Source organism: Aedes aegypti, unplaced genomic scaffold, assembly GCF_002204515.2.
Source record: "Aedes aegypti strain LVP_AGWG unplaced genomic scaffold, AaegL5.0 Primary Assembly AGWG_AaegL5_hic_scaff_498_PBJ_arrow, whole genome shotgun sequence".
NCBI lineage: Eukaryota > Metazoa > Arthropoda > Insecta > Diptera > Culicidae > Aedes > Aedes aegypti.
Window position 1 is genome coordinate 8,903 of NW_018736171.1, and position 19,565 is coordinate 28,467.

Below are 19,565 nucleotides of genomic sequence, written 5' to 3' on the forward strand. Positions count from 1 at the left end.
TAAACAGGAGCGTAAGCGGAGTTTCAAAGTAATTGCTGTAGAGTAACAAAATGCGTGGCCTTAACACATTCGCTTTTGAACTTGACAGTTATGTACCCACCAGATGCAAGGATGGTTCGCCAAGGCAAGCAATGGGAACACTAGCGACAATCTCTATCTTGTACTATAATATCTTTTACAATGCCAGGTAATAAAGAGTCACTGTGAAAAAAAAAAACATACAAATCGGTTCAGAAATCTGAAAATTACGATATTAGCTTTTTTGGAGTTTTCAAGATCTTTATTTGTCCGGCGTGGTACCAGAAACACAAATGTTCATTACTCAAAGACGGCTGCACCAAATTACTTCATTTTTTCACAACTTACTCGCATGAAGGTATTATTCCGTGGAGTGAATATCCGAATACGATTAAAAATCTGTAGCCTGAGATATTTACGTGGGTTATGGCTACGCGTCGGTCCCCAAGGAATTTTGGAATATCTTCGGATTCAGATAACCAATTATTAATATCAACACATGTTCTCAAACTAAAAGAGTTCTCTGAGGGCTTGTGATACAAATTGCAAAAATATTGAGAAACAAAAATGCTATCGCAATTTGAATATATTTTTGCGGTAAAAATTTAAGCTGCCGGTAGAGAGGTTAAGATCATCGTCTATAATCACGGATCAATTATAATCACTTCACATTTTGGTAATGCAATGCTTCAATAACGGAATTAGTTAAAGTTTCGAGAGGATTATCAATATCAAGTTTTGTTAGCAAATAAATGTTAACATTAAGATTACTATCGATGTATGTTTCATATGTATTCAAATCGGCTTTTAAATAATAATTGAAAGTGAAAGGATTGAGAATCGCTTCATGGGATGTTTGAAATGTAACAGGGACATAATCAGAATCAAATTCAGCATGAGTAACCAGTTGGCTACAAAGGCGACTAGAGTTGGTTAAGACCAAATCAATCATAGAAGGTTTTCTAGAAGAGAAAAAACAAGTAAGACGATCAGGGTATTGAATTGAGAAATATCCTGAAGAGCACTCATCAAATGAATTCTGCCGTTTTCCCATATTTCGATAATGTTTGGTATTGGGTGTTGTCCGGTACTGGATGTCTCCCCAAACAATATAATGTTTGGAATTTTGATAGTTATTTATTATTATTTTTTTTTTTTTTTTAATATTGCTCTGGAGATCACCGTGACCGCTTATCGTCCAGCAGCCACAGGTTCTCCTTGGGGCAGACGCGACTCGTTCACACGTCACACATCAATTTCGCACTGTTTATCTTATACCTTTAACTGATCCGCCAGGCCGCCAGGCTTCCACCGGGGCATCGCGTCAACCGGTCTCGTTCTATTCCTTGTATAAATATAAAACATACCCCACTCGGTTCTAACGCCTTACTTCGCAGGCAACGTTCTGCCGGTTAACATTCTACCTAGAGCTCGCGAGTTCTCCAGTTTCCGTTCCGTGTTGGTTTTTGTTTTTGTGAATCGTGCGGGGAATCACCTTCTTCGTTGAAGAATTAGGACTTTTTTTTCCTGGTGCGAAAAGAAAATCGCAAATTTCCGTTCCAATGAAGGTCATGGTTAGTGGAACAGTTGCTGTGCTGCTGATGGCGGCGTTGGCGACAACCTACGCAGCGCAATTCCGTACGTATTGAAATCGAAAATACGGTGTGAATGGACCCACAAATTTATGTGTGATTTGGGAAACCGGTAGATGTGAATAATTATAAATTTATGTTGTTCTTTGGGAATCAGTGAAGACGTGTGAAAACGGAATATAGCACATTGGTAGTGATAGTGAGAGTTGTTTTATCCACTTCGTTTATTTTAGGCTCAATTGTGTGTAACGCTCTACGGAGCCGAAAATATTCTCTTTTTGTGTTTGATACAGTCAACTCTCCATGAGTTAATATTAAAGGGACCAACGACTCATAAAAATATCGAGTAACGGAATAGAACTCCTTTGGAAGGATTTTAGAAGGACCATTATACTGCCCATAACTGCATAACAGTCACATTCGACATTTTTGGCAAATTGGAGTTAATACCATGGAGAGTGATCAAATGATAAAAACTTTCGATCAACTCAATGAAATCTGTGAGATTGTTCTAGAAAATTAAAAAAAAAACAAGTTGTTTTGTCACATTGGTAATTATAACCGCATAACAGTCACATTAAGATTATAAATGAGCCTCGTAATTTCTATCAGAATTATTTTCTGATTATTCCTCTAGTATGCGATATGAGTTGTACACAATATCAGCCTCAAATAAGCATTTTTGAGTTCCTGGTATTTTTTTTAATTTTAGTTTCCTCCCTCACTGCAATAAAATGCACACTTGGTATTCCATTTACTCAATGCCTACTTTTGTCGAATGTTACAATTATGCAGTTATGGGCAGTATAGTAACCTTGAAATTTTGTTTCAACAGTCAAACGTCCATGGGTCGATATCGACTATTGAAACCATATTAGAACTAAATTTCATGATTACAGAAGAGTGGGCCAAAGTTTCTTTTCAAGATTGCTAGCACAATTTCAATTTAATGTTATAAATATCATGATCACTCATAATGGTTCCAAATGCTGCTCAAGTCAGAGATTTCACTCGTAAGAGAAACGGAAAATTTATGGCTATTTATTGGGTTTTAATCTGCTTTTCGAGGCGTTGCGAGGCCTATTATAACAATGCTTCTGCAGTCAACTCTCCATAACTTGATATTGAAGGCATCATCGAGTTAGGGAGGTATCGAATTGCAGAACACAAAACCAGTGCAACTGCAATCATAGTGACCATCAAGGTAGCCAAGAAAACCAACGTTTTGCAATTTCGTTGCAAATGAGCCTACTTTTTATCAAGATAATGGACAACATAACGGCCTACTTTTGCTACCGAATGAAACAGTGCTGAAAAGTTCTACTAATATCAGTATCGAAAGGTAGCACTTTTCAGTATTGTTTTGGGACTTATAAAAATGTCCCATACGTCATTTATTCAATTGTCCTGAATTTCTCAATGATGATGAATGAGTCGGATTCGAATTGTAGATTCAGATTTAGAATCAGATGCTAGTTGACTGAGGGGGATTGTGAGTTTAAATAGGATGTACCTATAGGAGGCAGTAGAATATGTCAGTTCACTACAAAAAAGACAGAAACTTTATGGGGCGATTCATGCAGTGAACGTAGGAGCAGTAGTTTGGTAGAATTGGTCCCGAAATGATCGGAACTTTATTTGTACAACACATAAGAATAGTTCATTTACACCCGCCCCCCCCATGTTCCTTGGCCAATGAAGATTATGGCGTATATTTTAGTATTGTTTCTGTTTCAATTGGTTTGTTGGAGGTGGAAATAATATCACACGTTTGATCGTATAACAACCAAACTGTAAATCATTCCTATCACCACACAAACGGAATAAATATGTCATGGAATGTGATTGTTAACAGTTACAGTATTTAACAGAGTTCAAAAGTACTAGGTAAACAAATTGTTTTTGTTCAAGCGCTTTTGGGCTACCCTTTGTAGGGTAACTTGCAACAGCAATTTTAATTTCAATTGCTCAATAATTCTTGCCGTTTGTCATCAAAAACACAAGAAAAAGCAAAACATAAAATTTATTTGTATAGTTATGTTAAAACTTTTGTAGCTCAACAAATTATTAATATGCTTGGTACAAAACATTGAAAAATGCACATAAACCGCATTATTTTTGTTTTTTTTTTCTTTGAGAAAACTGTGATTAAATATGAAAATCTGTACCAACGGTAACTTACAGATCTACCATAGTGAACTTTACACATAAACTATGATCATTGATATATCAGAAGACCATTTCTAGACACAGCAATAAATGTTTGACACGTCGCTTTTGTTAATATATGTATAAATAATAAGTCATGTAAAATTACATTATATTTTGTTGAAAGAAATTCACTAAGACTTTCGATTGGTTTTCCACTTGTGATTTGTGATTTGTAAGAACTTTCACATATGGACACCTAATACAATATATGGAATTATTCTACAAGTAGCGTGGGGTGACAATTGGATCTTAAAATTTTCAATGAATTCTTGTTGTTATTTAAACTTTTGAACTTCAATTTTGAAAATGTTTCCAAACATGAACCTTAACACTTTTGATCAGTGTTGACCAGACTCATTTCCCCGAAATTCGAATTGTGAAGCCATGAACTGTTATAACTGTGCGTTGTATTCCTGAGATGGAGGGGGAGGTGGTTGGGCTTGAGTGTTGCACATGGGATCCGACAGTTTCGATCTCGGTGGGCCGCAATTCAAGATTTGTTGTATGAATACGGCTTCCTATTCAGTTTTTATTGACATTTTCTCTTAGGCTGGCCAAAACCAGTACTTTTACCCTAGGCAAAACATGTCAAAACACACTAAATCCACTATTGGAGCTACCTCCACTAAGGAAGCGTTTGCCCTATAAATTCGCTGCTGCAGATATCGTGAGAACAAACTCTACCTGTGCTCATAATTTGATCAATGATAGTTAATTTTCTAAGAATAGGGTACCCTGTTTCTGATTAATGTCATGTATTTACTGTAGTGAAATATTCAATGATAAAAACACGGTGAACCAGCCAAATTATGGTTTCATTGAACGCTTAAATTATTAAGTTTGTTTTGCCTCAGTGCACATAATAGCATAAAAAATGTGTTCAGTGTCTTCTGATCCTAGGAAACCAAATCGCAATAAAACAAATATCGCTTGGTATTCTTTACGTGGCAATCATGACACCAAAATGTTTTTGATTCTACCCCATTACCCCGAATGTCATTTCTCCGAATGATATCACCCCTCACGGTGTGTTTCGTAGAGCAATTTCAAAACAAAAAAATCGGCATGTCTGAAATTTTGACTCAAGAAAGCCATGATTGTCCCCTTTCATTTGCAACCAAAACGAAAATAATCGGTCGGGGAGTCTAGAACAATATTTTTTTTAATTTTTTTTACGGAGTTTGGGATTTAACTTAACTTTAGTAAGGACCTTGAGTCGTTTTCGACCCATTTCAAAATTCAAATCATTGTAACTTTTGATTGAAATAATCTATCAATTTGACGTATTCTGACAATAAGGTATTTTTTTTGTAGGAACATTTTTTTTATGCGGAAACAAAAGTTTTGAATGGCCCCTTCGGGAGTGACTTTTAAAATTAACCTGATATTTTTGTTAAAGCTTCGTATGATTTCGTTATTCAGCTAGCAAAATCGTAAAGATACTGAGTAAGATTTTCGAAGTGGATTGAATTTATTTGTTTTATGAATTACTTTAGAATTCCGTACAACTCTTATAAAACTATGCTACAACTGAACATTACAGCACTTATTGAGATCTCTAAGCAAAATGTTGCGATCACATGATCAATCTTTCACAGGTAGATTTGTTATTAATGAAACCTATCGATGTTACTATGAATTCATTTGCACCTTTTCTACCATCAATTTAAAAAGGAAGTGTATATTCATCAGCATTATATTAATATTCTTATCTTTATTTAAGAGATTTTCAGCCCTAGACTGGCCGCTAATCTGAGAATATTTCTCGATTACTTTTTCAAATCGACGTAAGTCACTTCCATACGGTTTTGAGAAAATTAACTAAGAAGAATCTCAACCTATCTTCTAAAACTGTTTCAAAATAAATCAACTTTTTAACATTTTTTTCGCCGTGTATTGAGGATTTTGCCCTCAAATAGACTCACACCTAAATAATTTTGTCACACTAAAATATTCTCCCACCATGTTTGCCATATATTGGATGGCGTCGTAGCTAACAAAACCAACAAGTAACGCACATGTAACGCATCATGTTGGATTGTACATTGAATGCAAGGTGCTTGCTTCTATGAAAGTGCCATATAAACTGACGTGTGAGTATTTATTTTTCCACGCTAAAAATATGCACGAGAATCTATTCCTCAACTAAACGAACAATACATCGCTTAAATTTTGCATTCAATCAGCTCGCATTCGAAAACTAGGTAGTTTCTATTATTTCCCACGACAATTTTATTACAAAATGATAAGCCATTTTATTCAGTTACTTGCGACGTTTTTGTACCAGTGTTAAATCGACTCAAGTAGTGTTTTGTTTTGATTCGTGGTTAAGTCATTTTGTCTCTCCATACAACGGAGCGGTGAAAGTAGCGGTTAGGTTGCGAAAGTTGAAAATCTTACTTACGCCGTTTTGTAAATCCGAAATTAAACCGTTCTAAAAGTGAAAAATCGAATTGGTTTAGAGCGGAACGCTTAGAATTTCGTCTGCGAAACACGTAGGATCGCTAAAGTAAGATTGGTTACTTTTCTGACTTGAGACTATTTCAATAAGTTATCGAGATTTGTCAGCAATTCTGTTTGATTTTCCATCGCAAACAAAAGCAATGTTCTGTCAATTCTCACAACAAACACATGGACAATACTGTCAACATTGCATTGCTATTGCAATTGGGTTGGAATATTGGATTTATGAAATGATATATTGCGTCTCTCATGTGTGGCACAAATGTAAACTTGTCAATTTTCTAGAGTATATGACATAAAGTCGAAAGAGCAAAAGATCGAAGAGGAATAAAGAGGGGATGAAAGGTCAAAAATCTTCTTTCAAAAATGATTTAATTTCTCATAATGCAAACCACTTTCAACCTTTGGTCCTTTTAACCTTTTGCATTTTTGACCATTTGTCTTATCTTCCTTTTATCTTTCGGCTTATTGTCCTTTCGACCTTTTGTCTTTCGATCGCTTGTTCCTAAACCAAGCCAGAAAGATGAATATTGCTCTTGAGTTACAAATAAAAATTGAAAGGAGGTCGTTTGACATACAGTTAACTCTCCCTTACTCGATATTCCGTATCTCGACATCGAGTTAGAGAACCATAGTAAAAGTTGGTTTTCATGGCTACCTCGATGGTCCCTTCGCAATTGCACTGGTTTTGTGTTCTGTAATTCGATACCTCCATAACTCGATGGTCCCTTCAATATCGAGTAAGGGAGAGTTAACTGTACTTAGTTTTAAAAGCAGTGCAAATTTCAACAATGGAAGCAAAAGAGGCAACCCGAAAATTTAAATTTAAATTTAGGTCTAGAGCTGTCTAGAATATAACGTACAATATATTGACACTAGATTTTTGCAACACTTTCATCAAAATCCATTTCAACAGTTCACCTCACCAAAATTTATGAATTTACGGTGCATTTCAAATGATATTACAAACAACAACATTAAAAAAAATTGCACTAGACCCCCCCATGGATTGTTTCTATTTTAGCAGCAAATGAAAGAGGAAGGTCTTGTCTTTCACTGGTCCAATTTTGAGACTTGCCGATTTTTTTGTTATAAAGTTACATGAAAAAGACACCGTGCCCTCATTTCATTACCTTGAATGTACCATTACCCAGAATTACATCTCCCCGAATGCTATTTCCCTGTATTTACAATTATCTTGACATGATGACATTGATGTCCTTTCCCCATGATATTGGAATTCGGGGAAATGTCATTCGGGGTTGTGGATCGTGGAACTTAGTATTCGGGGAAATGGCATTCGAATTAATGGCATTCGGGGTAAAGGGATAGAATAAATGAAGAAATTTGCTGTACAAAAATTTTCTTTTTGAGCAAATTTTGTTTGAGATTTTTGCAGAGGTTCAATGGACCATAATTCAACATGGCGCTGAATAATAGCAAACATGAGTTCCCCATCCGTTGAATTGAATTGTTTTCTTCAGGAACTTTCTTCATCATGCACGGTGTCTATGGCAGAAACTTTATTTAAAACAGTGGGTCCAACCTTTTTGAAGCTTTAAATTTTGACAAATATCTCGCGGACCCCTAAAAATTGAATGTTTTTGAAATGTAAGTTTTTGGAAGTCTTCATTATAAATCAAAAGATTTTCAAAAAGTCTATTAAGAATCTTGCCAGAAGTCAACCAAATTTTTCCAAGAGCCAAATTTCACAAAATACAACATAAAATCGGAGAGTTGAGAAGGCAACGATTTGTGAAAGAAATGTAATGAAGATGATTTCTTCGAGAACCATCTAAAAATATTTTCATAAGATTTGAAAAAAATCTCCATGCATCTCTTGATTCCACCAGATCTCGCGAAACTCTCGCCAAGACAGAACAAACCAACTCATTAATGATTTAGGACTGTTGAATTGCGTAAACAATACCTAACTGTGAAATTGTAGCTTGTAATCTATTATTGACAGCATGAAATTACAAGTATTTTATCAGTTGAAATATTAGGAGTCAATTTTTTTTTAAATTATTGAAATATCATAAATCTTAATCCCGCTGATAATGGTCACTTGTTAAATAAGCGAAGTAAAAAAGTTCTTTAGGGGCCTGTTTTATAAATCGAGTAGATGTCTGTGACTCATCTGTAGTAATTGTCGATCAAATATAAATAACTCAGAAGTTACGCGTTTGTAGCCAAAGTACACTCCTCATACTATTATTGGTCACATAGTCATTGAACATAAGTCACAATTTCAATGTAGCGTAATCAGAAAGGTATGGTAAAAGTAAATCAAATACATTTTTACAGCATCACGTTTAATTTTCAGCTAAAGATATCGTGTAAATTTAAAGTACATTCAGTAGGCCGTCCCTTATTTTTCGAAAATGTGAAGTGTTATAAGTTCGTCATTGTAAAGTACTCGATTTGATAAGAAAAAAAATCAGGTAAAATTTTAAGTCCGTACGTGGACGCTAAGTGGTCCCCCAACGGCCCTGAAGGTATTAGACGTAGATGACCCCGTGCGCGAAATCGAGCTCACTGCTCTAGTGCACCCAACATGAGTACTGTTTTTATTCACATTACGGATATAAATTGAAATATATTGTACGATACCTGTGCATTATCAGATTTTTAAAACACTTAACTTCTGAACGGTTGGCGAAGATTTGGGTTTCAAAGCTTGAATTACCTAAAATATATATAAATTAATTATCTCTCCATGATTCTTATTCCGGACGCAACCTCACTCTTGCTTCATTTCACGGATATCTTGTTTTGAATTCCAGACAGCTCACGAAAAGCAAAACTTAAATACCTAGTTAAATTATAATTAAACTCTCGCATTCGTAAGAGCAACGTAAAAACTAGTTGCGCATTATAAATTTCCATGGGTTGCTGTTTAAAATCCTTATTAAAACGCGCCTGATAGTTGGGAACTTTTGAATGGTAAACTATGAAACATTTCAATTGAAACCTTTCCCATACAAACTGGAGTGTCCGGAATTTGAATCAAAACGGTATGAAAAGCCACCAGTAACAAATTGTCCTGCACGCGTTGATAATCAGAATAGAATTTTGTTTTCTTTGGGATGATTCAAATATTCTTCTTCTTCTTGGCTTTAACGTCCTCACTGGGACAGAGCCTGCTTCTCAGCTTAGTGTTCTTATGAGCACTTCCACATTTATTAACTGAGAGCTTTCTTTGCCAAAGTTGCCATTTTCGCATTCGTGTATCGTGTGGCAGGTACGATGATACTCTATGCCCAGGGAAGTCAAGGAAGTTTCCATTACGAAAAGATCCTCGACCGACCGGGAATCGAACCCAGACACCTTCAGCATGGCCTTGCTTTGTAGCCGCGGACTCTACCGACTCGACTAAGGAAGGCCCCAAATATTACGTAACGTAAAATTTGCCAATTTTGGATAGTTTAGAGATGACTTCTTCAAAACACTTCGTCAACATGCAATATGTTTCAGAAATACATTTGAAAAATATAAATTCATGAAAAGTTTCACAAATATAAGCATTTTTTAACATATTTTCATCAAATTTTCAAACCACAACACCAAAAAAGCCCCACGTGGCCCCACTTTTCTTTCTTCGCGACAATGAAACTTATATTCTTGGCTAGTCGTATACAAAAAATTAGCTGCCGCTTCATGAGTTATCCTGGATTTTATAAAACACTATTTTTAGACTGTTTGTACCAAAAATATAATTAAATCTGAAAATTTTGCTAGTAAATAATGTAAATTTACTTTGTTATAGTTAAGCTTCTAATACTTGATGACAAAATTTTTTTTTATATTTTTTTTATGAAAAAATGGTCAAAATCGATTGTTTGACTGTTTTTACTAAATTGTTATACATCGTAATCCACGTCAGTGATAGAGTGTAAGTGTTTTTCCGAAGAAATGTCAAAAATGCCTCAATCAACAACTTTGCAGAAGAAAGTTTTTTGCTAGGACGCTCCTATCAAAAGATAAAACTGATCTAGATCAGTTTTCACTTATCTAGATCAAATCTGAATGTGTCGAAATATAGTACAAGTTATTTCAAAACACTTTGTCGAAAACACCAAACCTCTAGGGTGCATATCTAGAGTACTAGAGGTCGAAACATCGATCTGCCCCAGTGTGTGTCAGTGGATGTGAATAACTGACACTGAAGAGGACTGCAAGTGGTAGTCGAAATACGCGTACCTGTCGATAGATTACCAATCAGGGCAGAATTAAAAGCTACAATACTCAAATCTATTGGTTTTATTCTTCTCAATTATGATCAATTTGGTTCAAAGCTTCCGCTTTCAATAACCATTCTTAATGGTGATCAAATCTTATTCTGATAATTATTTTTAAAAGCAGCTGTTCTTTAGGAGACTTGGGGTGATCAAAGTAATTTGGACAGACCGTTACGCGTATATAATTTGGCCATTTACGGCAAAATCAAATGAAGGTGGCCATATACGCGTAACGCTCTGTCCAAAATACATAAAACACCCTAGTCGTCTCAGAAATATTTAGCGAACAATTCATGCAACCTCAAATGAAAAAATGTTGTTGTAATGAATGATGGGCGGTCATTTTATTTAATGAAAATCTGTAATTGAATTGAAAACAGTAAAGCTAGTAATGTAGGTTAGGGACGTTCCGATATTGCAAAGTATCGATATTTGATTCGATACGATTATCGAATCAAAGTATCGATACCACCGATATATTGAATCAAAATTTCGATATATCGGAATATCATATGATATAATTCCTAAATCGCTTAGAGAGCTGCCGGTTAATCTTCTAAGATTCTAAAAAAAATCTTTGAATACTCAAGATTATTGGTGTTTTGACTGATATGGACATAAACATCTTCTGTTACGATACATTGTAGTACAATTCGAACGGTGACTACTTTTTTAAATACCATAATTTCGGGTGAAATTGATCATTTTTATTGTTTTTCTGATCTGTTTTCAATACTGTTGTTTATGCCAAAAAACTTTATACAGGAAAACGAGTACGATGGTGAGTCTTATTGACTCATGTACCGAAATTTTCTAACAAATGTGATTTTAGTGTTAAAAATTATCTCACAAATAAAAAATCGGGATAATCCCATTTTGGGCTGAAATTGATCACTTATCAATACAATAATTATTGGTTTCGAAAACAACTCAACTTTCTTAATTTGAGCTCACTGAATCCGAATATACTTTCTCAATTCTTAACAAATGAATATTTATGGAAATTTTAAATAATTAAGCTGCAAAATACAGCAGAATACGCCTAAATGTAGGCAATTTACAAAGGAATTTTCAAACATCTAACAGGAATTCAATTATTTCAACAAAATGAGCAATTTGGTACAAATTTTGATTATAAAATCAGTTTTGGGGATATATATTTTCAAACTCACAAGCTTCGAGAATGGTACCGTGTTCAAATCTTTTTTTAGCATTAGAAGTTTATGGAAGTCTTCGAATACCCGCCCGAACACGATTTTGCATTTTTACATTATTTCCATAGAAATAAACATTCTTTAACAGAAAAAACGTCACAACATACAATTCGACAATAGTTGAGACAAACAACGTTCATTTACTACAAGATTTATTGATTTTGGTGCTCTATTAGTAAGAATAAAATTGTGTAACATGATGATCAATTTCACCCGAATTTACGGTACATAAATTGAATTATGCATGAAGAAAACTTTACAATTTGTTTTTATTATCTTTATTAACGAGATTTAACTCTACAATTGTTTTCCTTATATTAATGTACGATATATCGGAAGAAAATATCGATACCACCGATATATTGAATAGGAAATATCGATACCAAATTATCGAATATCGAAAGCAAAATATCGATACTCCGATATATCGGAAGTATCGGAACGTCCCTAATGTAGGTATTCCTCAACTCATAAAATCAAATGAACATCGTCTGTTCATATGATAAACAACAACCATTATTATTCAGTGATGCACTAAATGCGTTGTTTGCCCAGATTGCTCTCAAATGTACAGACAGCATTCATACACCGACGACGACCATTTGTTCCGTCCGGAGATTTATCATCTTGATTAATTCGCAGAACCCTGGTCATAGAGCAAGGAGGGTTTGTCTTGTTTTTTGCACCTTACTTGCCGTAACAATAAGTGACGGGTGTTGGTGTTGATCGTGTGAAGTTTAAGGGCGAAGGGCGTAACAATCTACGCTGCATCGGGATTCAACTCTTTTTTCTACGTTCATATGATCTACTTGAACATATTATTTCAGGATGAATTGTTTGTTTTTTTGTTAGATTAGTCATTGATGGGAATTGTTTCACACATCCGATTCAACGAATGAATTATTACATTGTTATTGCATTAGCGTACAACGTAGAGCAAGGCTTTTTTTCATGAAATGTTCTCCTATAGATTTTTTTTTTTAAATTAAAAGCTTCCATTTTATTGAGCTGATTGCTTTTAGTCGAAATCTTACCAGCTGTTGCTTACATAGCCGATATTTGATCTAGGAACAGGTCTAACAGGTCATCCCTTTGATTGTTAATAACAAGTATGCTTTTTTTGAGCTGCGTATACTTAGTACAGAAATGTTGTGTAGAAATGATTCTATGCGATTTTCAATATTACCCATTTTACTCTGGGAAGGATGCGCATATTCTAAAGGAACACCCTATCTATGCCACGTTTAGTTACAATTTTTAATCCCACTTTTTTGAAAGGAGGCTGTGAATTAGAGATTCACTACCCTTTGTTTGCGAAATATTATCTCGTCGAGGGCAAAAGGTAGTCGACAATACAATCATACAGATACTTTCTTCGCTAACGCGAGACGGGCACCATATTGTCTATGGTATTTTCCAACAAATTTGTGGTTGAACGCCCCTGCAATATGATGGTGGTTGATGTTGATTCTTCTTCTTTTGCTTCTTCTTCTCCACTGGCAGTCTTCTCGGACTGAACTGTATTTAGCTGGAAATGAGTATTATTAGATATCATTCCAGTCGTGGGGAATGAGAGAACTGATCACTCATTGTTTTGTTGTCAAACCGAACTGGTGGTTTCTTCCCCTTGATCCTGTATGAAAGCAGACTACCCAAGAGAAACTGACTGTTGTTTCCCTTTATATATGAATCTACGCACAAACGCAGTTCTAGCGATGCATTGCTCTTGTTCGTATGAGTGTTGTACATTGATTTTTTTTTATTAATTCTTTATTAATATTATTCCAAACATTACATTCCTTTCTTATATCCAGGTGTTCTGTATTGGAGAACACTATTATCCTAATTTGGTAAAACTAAATTAAGCTTTTATCAATATTTTGTTAACAACATGTTACATTTCATTTGCCGTAGCAGTTTAGAATTTTTACAGGTGAGTTGATTTCACCTGTTTACAAGAGAAATTTTCAATTTACTTAACCTAAATTAACCTAAATATTTAACACATTAATCGTGACAATAGAAAATTGTGGTTTTTGAAAGTTAAGTTCTTATCTAGCATGAGCCCTAGATACTTAACGTTATCTGATCAATTTATTGGAACCCCTCTCGACGTGACAACATATTTACTTGAAGGTTTAAAATAAAGAGCTTTTGGTTTATGTGGGTATATTATTAGTTAAGTTTTGGAAGCATTAGCATTAAATCTTCCATTTTTGCATGTATGAAAAAAAAAAAAAAATCCAAACTGCTACAGATGACACGCAGCCTTCGTCCTTTGGCGGAGAGGCCTGTGTCATCAGCAAACAAGGATTTTTGACATCCCTGACGTAATTCAGGTAAGTCAGGTGTGGAAATATTGTATAATATTGGTCCCAAAATGCTGCCCTGAGGAACACCAGCTCTTACAGGAAGTCTTTCAGACCTTGAGTTCTGATAATTAACCTGAAGTGTACGATTTGACAGATAACTTTGAATTATTCTAACAATGTATGTTGGAGAATTAAAGTTTTTGAATTCTACGATCAAGCCTTCATGCCAAACACTGTCGAATGCTTTTTCTCTGTCTAGAAGAGCAAGACCAGTAGAATAACCTTCAGAATTGTTGAAACGAATCAAGTTTGTTACACGTAAAAGTTGATGAATGGTCGAATGTTCATGGCGGAATCCGACTGTTTATTGGCAAATATTGTATTTTCGATTATGTGGACCATCGTTCTATTCAAAATGACCTTTTCAATAAGTTTGCTGATGGAGGAAAGCAAACGGATTGAACGATAGCAATGCCAGATTGGGTTCTCTTTTTCATAATGATTGCTTGGACTGGGGAAAATCGAAGTAAATCATTTATTCCATTTTTGATCTCTTCAGGTGACTTATAGTCACTTGAGAGACCTTTCAAGACGACTTTGACCAAACGTTCAGTTTTGTCGTCATAAGTAAAACATTTGTGCTTCCTCTCTTCAAGATGTTTGAGAAGAAGTTCGCGATCTTTAAGAGTTTCCGGCAAAACGCGACAGTCTCCTTTCTTTGCGATTTGGAAGGAAACCTTGATTCCCCTAACGGAGTTCAAGATCTGCTGCCTAAATCCCCCAAAATTCGGAACAACTGACCACGATAGGCGGCACTCTTTGCTTCCTCACTTGAATCAAAGATCCTGGGCTAGAGGCTGCTTCGATATGGTGTTCGGAAAGTTTGTCTAGCGCATCGAACTGATTGTTAATTTGCAAATTTCCATTTTGTTCCTTTCCAGCCGCCGGTTACACACTTTGCCCCAAGGACGATCAGAAATGTCTGTTCGAAAGGATCGGTGCGACATTTGCCAAGCATGCCGCCGGTATTCCCGCCATCGACTTGGTCTCACTTGACCCGCTGAAGATCCAAAAGATGGACATCGTCCAGGGTGGCGACGGACCGATCAACATTGTGCTCAACTTCAAGAACGTGGACCTGACCGGTCTGTCGGAGGCCGTCGTCAAGAAGGCCAACGGATTCACCGCCAACCCCACCAAGATGGAGCTGGGCATTCTGGTGCCGGTCACGAGCCTGGTCGGTGGATATAAAATCAACGGCAAGGTGCTGATTCTGCCCATCCAGGGAGAAGGCCGGAGCAATATGACCATGGGTGAGTTGATCATGTGCGGAGTCCTTTGAAACACCAAATTGATTCAAATCGTTCGAATCTTCTGCAGAGAACAACCACATCCAGATGAAGTGGACCGGCAAGCTGGTTGACCGGAACGGCAAACAGTACTACCAGCTGGACAAGCTGAAGGCCACCTTCGACACGACCCGGTTCCATATGCACTTCTCCAACCTCTTCAACGGCGATAAAGCTCTCGGAGACAACATGAACGTGTTCCTGAACGAGAACTGGCAGGACATCCTGATGGAACTGAAACCGGCCATCATCGATGCCTTCGTGAAGATCTTCCAGTCGGTGATATCGGGCGTATTCAACAAGGTGCCTTACAACGAACTGTTCCAGTAAAGGATCGGTGCGATTTGTGTGGAACAGTGAGATTGTAAGCGACCTTGAGTGATGTACGTTTTGAGTGACTTTTTTTTGGAATGTTGAATATATGCTAGTGTTACAGCTTTTATTTTCTATGATTCATAGGAAGTTTTCCTCTCAAGATCCGAACGACTATAGAAAATTCGATCGAGTCGTAGTAATTCCAGAAGAAATTTAAATCCAAATTAAATTCAAAGCGAATCACAATGCTAAATGAAATCCAAATTGATTTGAAATCAAATAAGGTAAAACGGGAACGAAATAGGTCAATTTATAGTGGCATACATAATATTGTGACAAGAGAAGAGTGATTTTTACGTTTCCTGCTTGTATAAAATAATTATGTACATTAGTAGTTTTCCTTATGCAGGAGAGCCTGGATAAATTTAAGTAATCCCCCGGGCATTTTGTAACTTGTAAAACGTGTTTTTTTTTTTGATCCTGTATAGCTATCTTGTTAAATTATGATTTCCTTTCATTTAACTCCAAAAGATAGCTCTTAATCTGTTGAACAACTTGTCCGAATACAGCTGAATATGCCGAGTAACTATGCCGAAGACTCCAACCTTTTAGCTGATAAGGATCTTGAGCAACAGTGCTGTTGCATTTTGTTGCTGATTTACTACGGTCATGTGTCCAATCAGGATTTGAAAGGCCATCCCAAATCAGCGGTAGAGAAGATTGAAGATTTCTTTTTACTAGCGTCACCTAGCGGAATTTTCAATCAGACTCTTCATCTATATAGCACTACTGACCAGCTTTGCCAAAGACTCTAACCTTCTAGCTAATTAGGATCTTGAGATACAGACAATTGAATAAAAATTATCACTAGCGGAAAAAAAAATCTCAGGGCCTTTCTTCACCAGAAAGCACTTGATCTGCTGAATAGCTTTGCCGAAGACACCAACCTTCTAGCTGATGAGGATCTTGAGATACAGATGATTGAATAAAATTTGTCACTAGTTCCACCTAGCGGATGAAATCTCATTCAGATTTCTCATCACCAGATGCTGAATATTTTAACACAGATAACAGATGTTTATGCTAGAACAAAAATTTTCTGATAACCTGTGTAAATATTCAAATTAAAACTCGCTAGCGCCGCCACACAGCAAATGGCGTCAATCATTGCACAATGGTCGAAAAAAAACGAAGTTTGGCCAAAACTAGTTTTATCGCCTTAATCGATGAAATATGTAATCTGAATATGTTATTTGGTGTTTTTATTGTTTCAGAAGGGGTTATTCACATATTACGTAACTTTTTTCAAAAAGTGTTTTTTTATTAGAAATGCAATCAAATTTGGCTGAAAGCACAAATTTTGTTTGTATTTTAACGAGTTTGATCAAAATATGTATGAAGAGTGGTTAAATATATTTTATATCAACTTTGTATGAAAAATATCGTCAAAATGTATGAAAATATTGAATTATTTATATAGCTCTAACTTGCAAATCAGCAAATTTCTGCAAAAAAATTAAACGTTTTTTGTAAGATCTAAGGATGCATTTTGAAGTGCAATATTCAAAATGGCGGCGACATGACGCGACAAGAGTTGTTTTTCATGTTCAAAATCATCAAAATTACCAAAGTGTAATATTGAACAGTATGAAAACTTTAACCAAATATTTTTTCCATCCTCATGCTCGATAAGAGTGTTGAACCATAAGCTTTCAGATAGTGTGTAACTTTGGGAAAATATTGCATTCCTTAAATATGAATTTTGTACTTGATTTTATTGTAACATTTTTCAATTTTTTGACTTCAGTCAGTTTGACGTCATAAAAGTCAAATAAATTTTAATTTTAGTTAAATTTCAATTAAGAGTCATAATAATATAATACATGAGGTATATTTTAAAATGATATAAATCATAAAAATCTCAAAAAAGTGTTTTGGTAGTTTTGGCCGCTCCTTTATATGGAGCCCGACCATTGTGCATTGGTGAATATCAATATCTTGAAATATTTCATATTCACCACTGACATCGTCATGGGAACTTAGCGATGACAACGCCACCACGATGTTGTTACTTATGTTGCCATTCAAAATGACCATTAATTGGCTTACCCTCAAAGAAAAATACAGTTCGTCATACATTTCAAACAATAAACATCTTGTAGCGGTAAAGGTTAACATTTCATGAACAGTTTTCAATACGTCGAACAATATGAGAGTTACATACTTATACTATATAGAATGGTATGAATAACCTATAGCAAACTGTAACAATATATTGAAGTGTTCAGATATTGTACAACGTTTTGGGGAGATAATTGGTATCACAATATACAACTGATTTTTAACAGTTTTGCAAACGGTATTCGTGAGTCACTCCAAATTGAACACGCTTAAAAAATAAACAACACAAAAGCTGTGTATAAGTTACAAACCCATGATGAAAAGTTTCAGTTTTTTAATATAAGGTCTAAGCTATAATTTATAGCTTTCAATACTTTCCTGAATCGAAAAATTAACATTATAAACATTTGTTGAACAAGTTTTGTAAAAATATGTTTAACGCAATATAAAAACTTAGACTACCCTTTGTGTTAAATTTTTCTAGCGTGCAGGTTGTTGTGTTTATTTTGCAAGTCAAAAAAGAAAAAAAATCCAATCTGCAATCTGCCAATTTTTTCCCGTTTCTTCGGATAAGAACTAGTCGCAATTTATTGTAAACGCTTGTTTATTGCATTTTTGTTCCGGGCAGTGCCAATCAGAGTAAAACATCAGTCGGAAGATACTCTCAAATCAGTGTTGTATGCCGAATGGATCTGTTTGATAGTGAACCACTGACGACGAAGGTGCTGAACGAGAATGGTAACGGTTTCTCGGTGGGTAAACGATAACGAGCAACAACAACCATCCGGTCAGTGCCGATGTTACAAGGATCGAGTATCCTTGTGAAAACAAAACGCTCCTCGCTCCTCGAAAAACATTCCTCAATGTTATCTGCGCAGCTGTGTCCAGCACTTATGGAAATTTTACCGGAGATGTTCAATAGGATGTAGGAATTGCCGTCGTGTACGTGATCGGTAAGTGTTATTAACTATACGATATTCTCGTATTCTGTATTTGTTTCGTTACTTCCAGTAGAACCTATCATTATGGACGACACTTTCAAGGATCCACAGAGGAACGATGTCTAATAGAGCAGCCGGGTGAAACGATGTGGCCATTTAAGAAGAAAAACAGTGTTCTGAACTTAGCTTTGATAGAATAAATTGGGTCCTAAAATTTTTAATGAAATCTTGTTTTTATTTAATAACACGAAAAAGCATGTTACTGTAACTACTTTAGCAATTTTTCCCGCTCAAATAATGGCTATATCATGTTTAAACTTTAATTTAAAAATTTGGTCCATAAATGAACCTTGACACTTAAGATCATGTTTGACGTTCGCTTAGTCGACAAAAACACCACAGGGGTTTTAGTTCGACCACTGGGGTTGTTCCTATCTGACATTTCGTAAGGGACACGGAAAACAAAATACACCCAAAATTTGAGTTCAAGCCAAAGGATGTGACAAAATCTAAAAAAATGTTTTTGGGCTTAAACCAACGGAAAACATTATACAATTGAGTAAACATGTGTTTTTGGCCTAAACTTAAGCGTTTGGCACTAAAATTGGGACAGGGCTTTAGGACCCTATTCATAGCATCTAAAATCACTACGCTATGCAATAAAAGAAAAAAATATAACATGGTGTTAATTTTTTATTGAGAAATATTTGCAAGAAGTGCGTTCAGAATACATAAGGTACAAGCACATCATTACAGTATAGTAAAGGGTTGAAAAAAAAACATAATCC

General features: G+C 35.5%; 1 protein-coding gene across 1 annotated transcript; it reads left to right on the plus strand.

Moving 5' to 3' along the window:
- Window positions 1-1,391: 1,391 nt before the first annotated feature.
- On the plus strand, window positions 1,392-15,852 carry LOC110681162 (protein takeout-like). The gene is made up of 3 exons (XM_021856930.1): window positions 1,392-1,656; window positions 14,993-15,364; window positions 15,432-15,852. Exons 1-3 carry the CDS (start codon window positions 1,581-1,583, stop codon window positions 15,728-15,730), a joined length of 747 nt encoding a protein of 248 aa, XP_021712622.1. The 5' UTR covers window positions 1,392-1,580; the 3' UTR covers window positions 15,731-15,852.
- Window positions 15,853-19,565: the final 3,713 nt, after the last annotated feature.

What these genes read in the sequence shown, in the direction of transcription:
- LOC110681162 (XM_021856930.1), top strand. Translation starts at nt 1,581, where the DNA reads ATGAAGGTCATGGTTAGTGGAACAGTTGCTGTGCTGCTGATGGCGGCG. An exon ending in AACCTACGCAGCGCAATTCC is followed by an intron (nt 1,657 to 14,992) that starts GTACGTATTGAA and finishes GTTCCTTTCCAG; the next exon opens with CCGCCGGTTACACACTTTGC. An exon ending in CCGGAGCAATATGACCATGG is followed by an intron (nt 15,365 to 15,431) that starts GTGAGTTGATCA and finishes AATCTTCTGCAG; the next exon opens with AGAACAACCACATCCAGATG.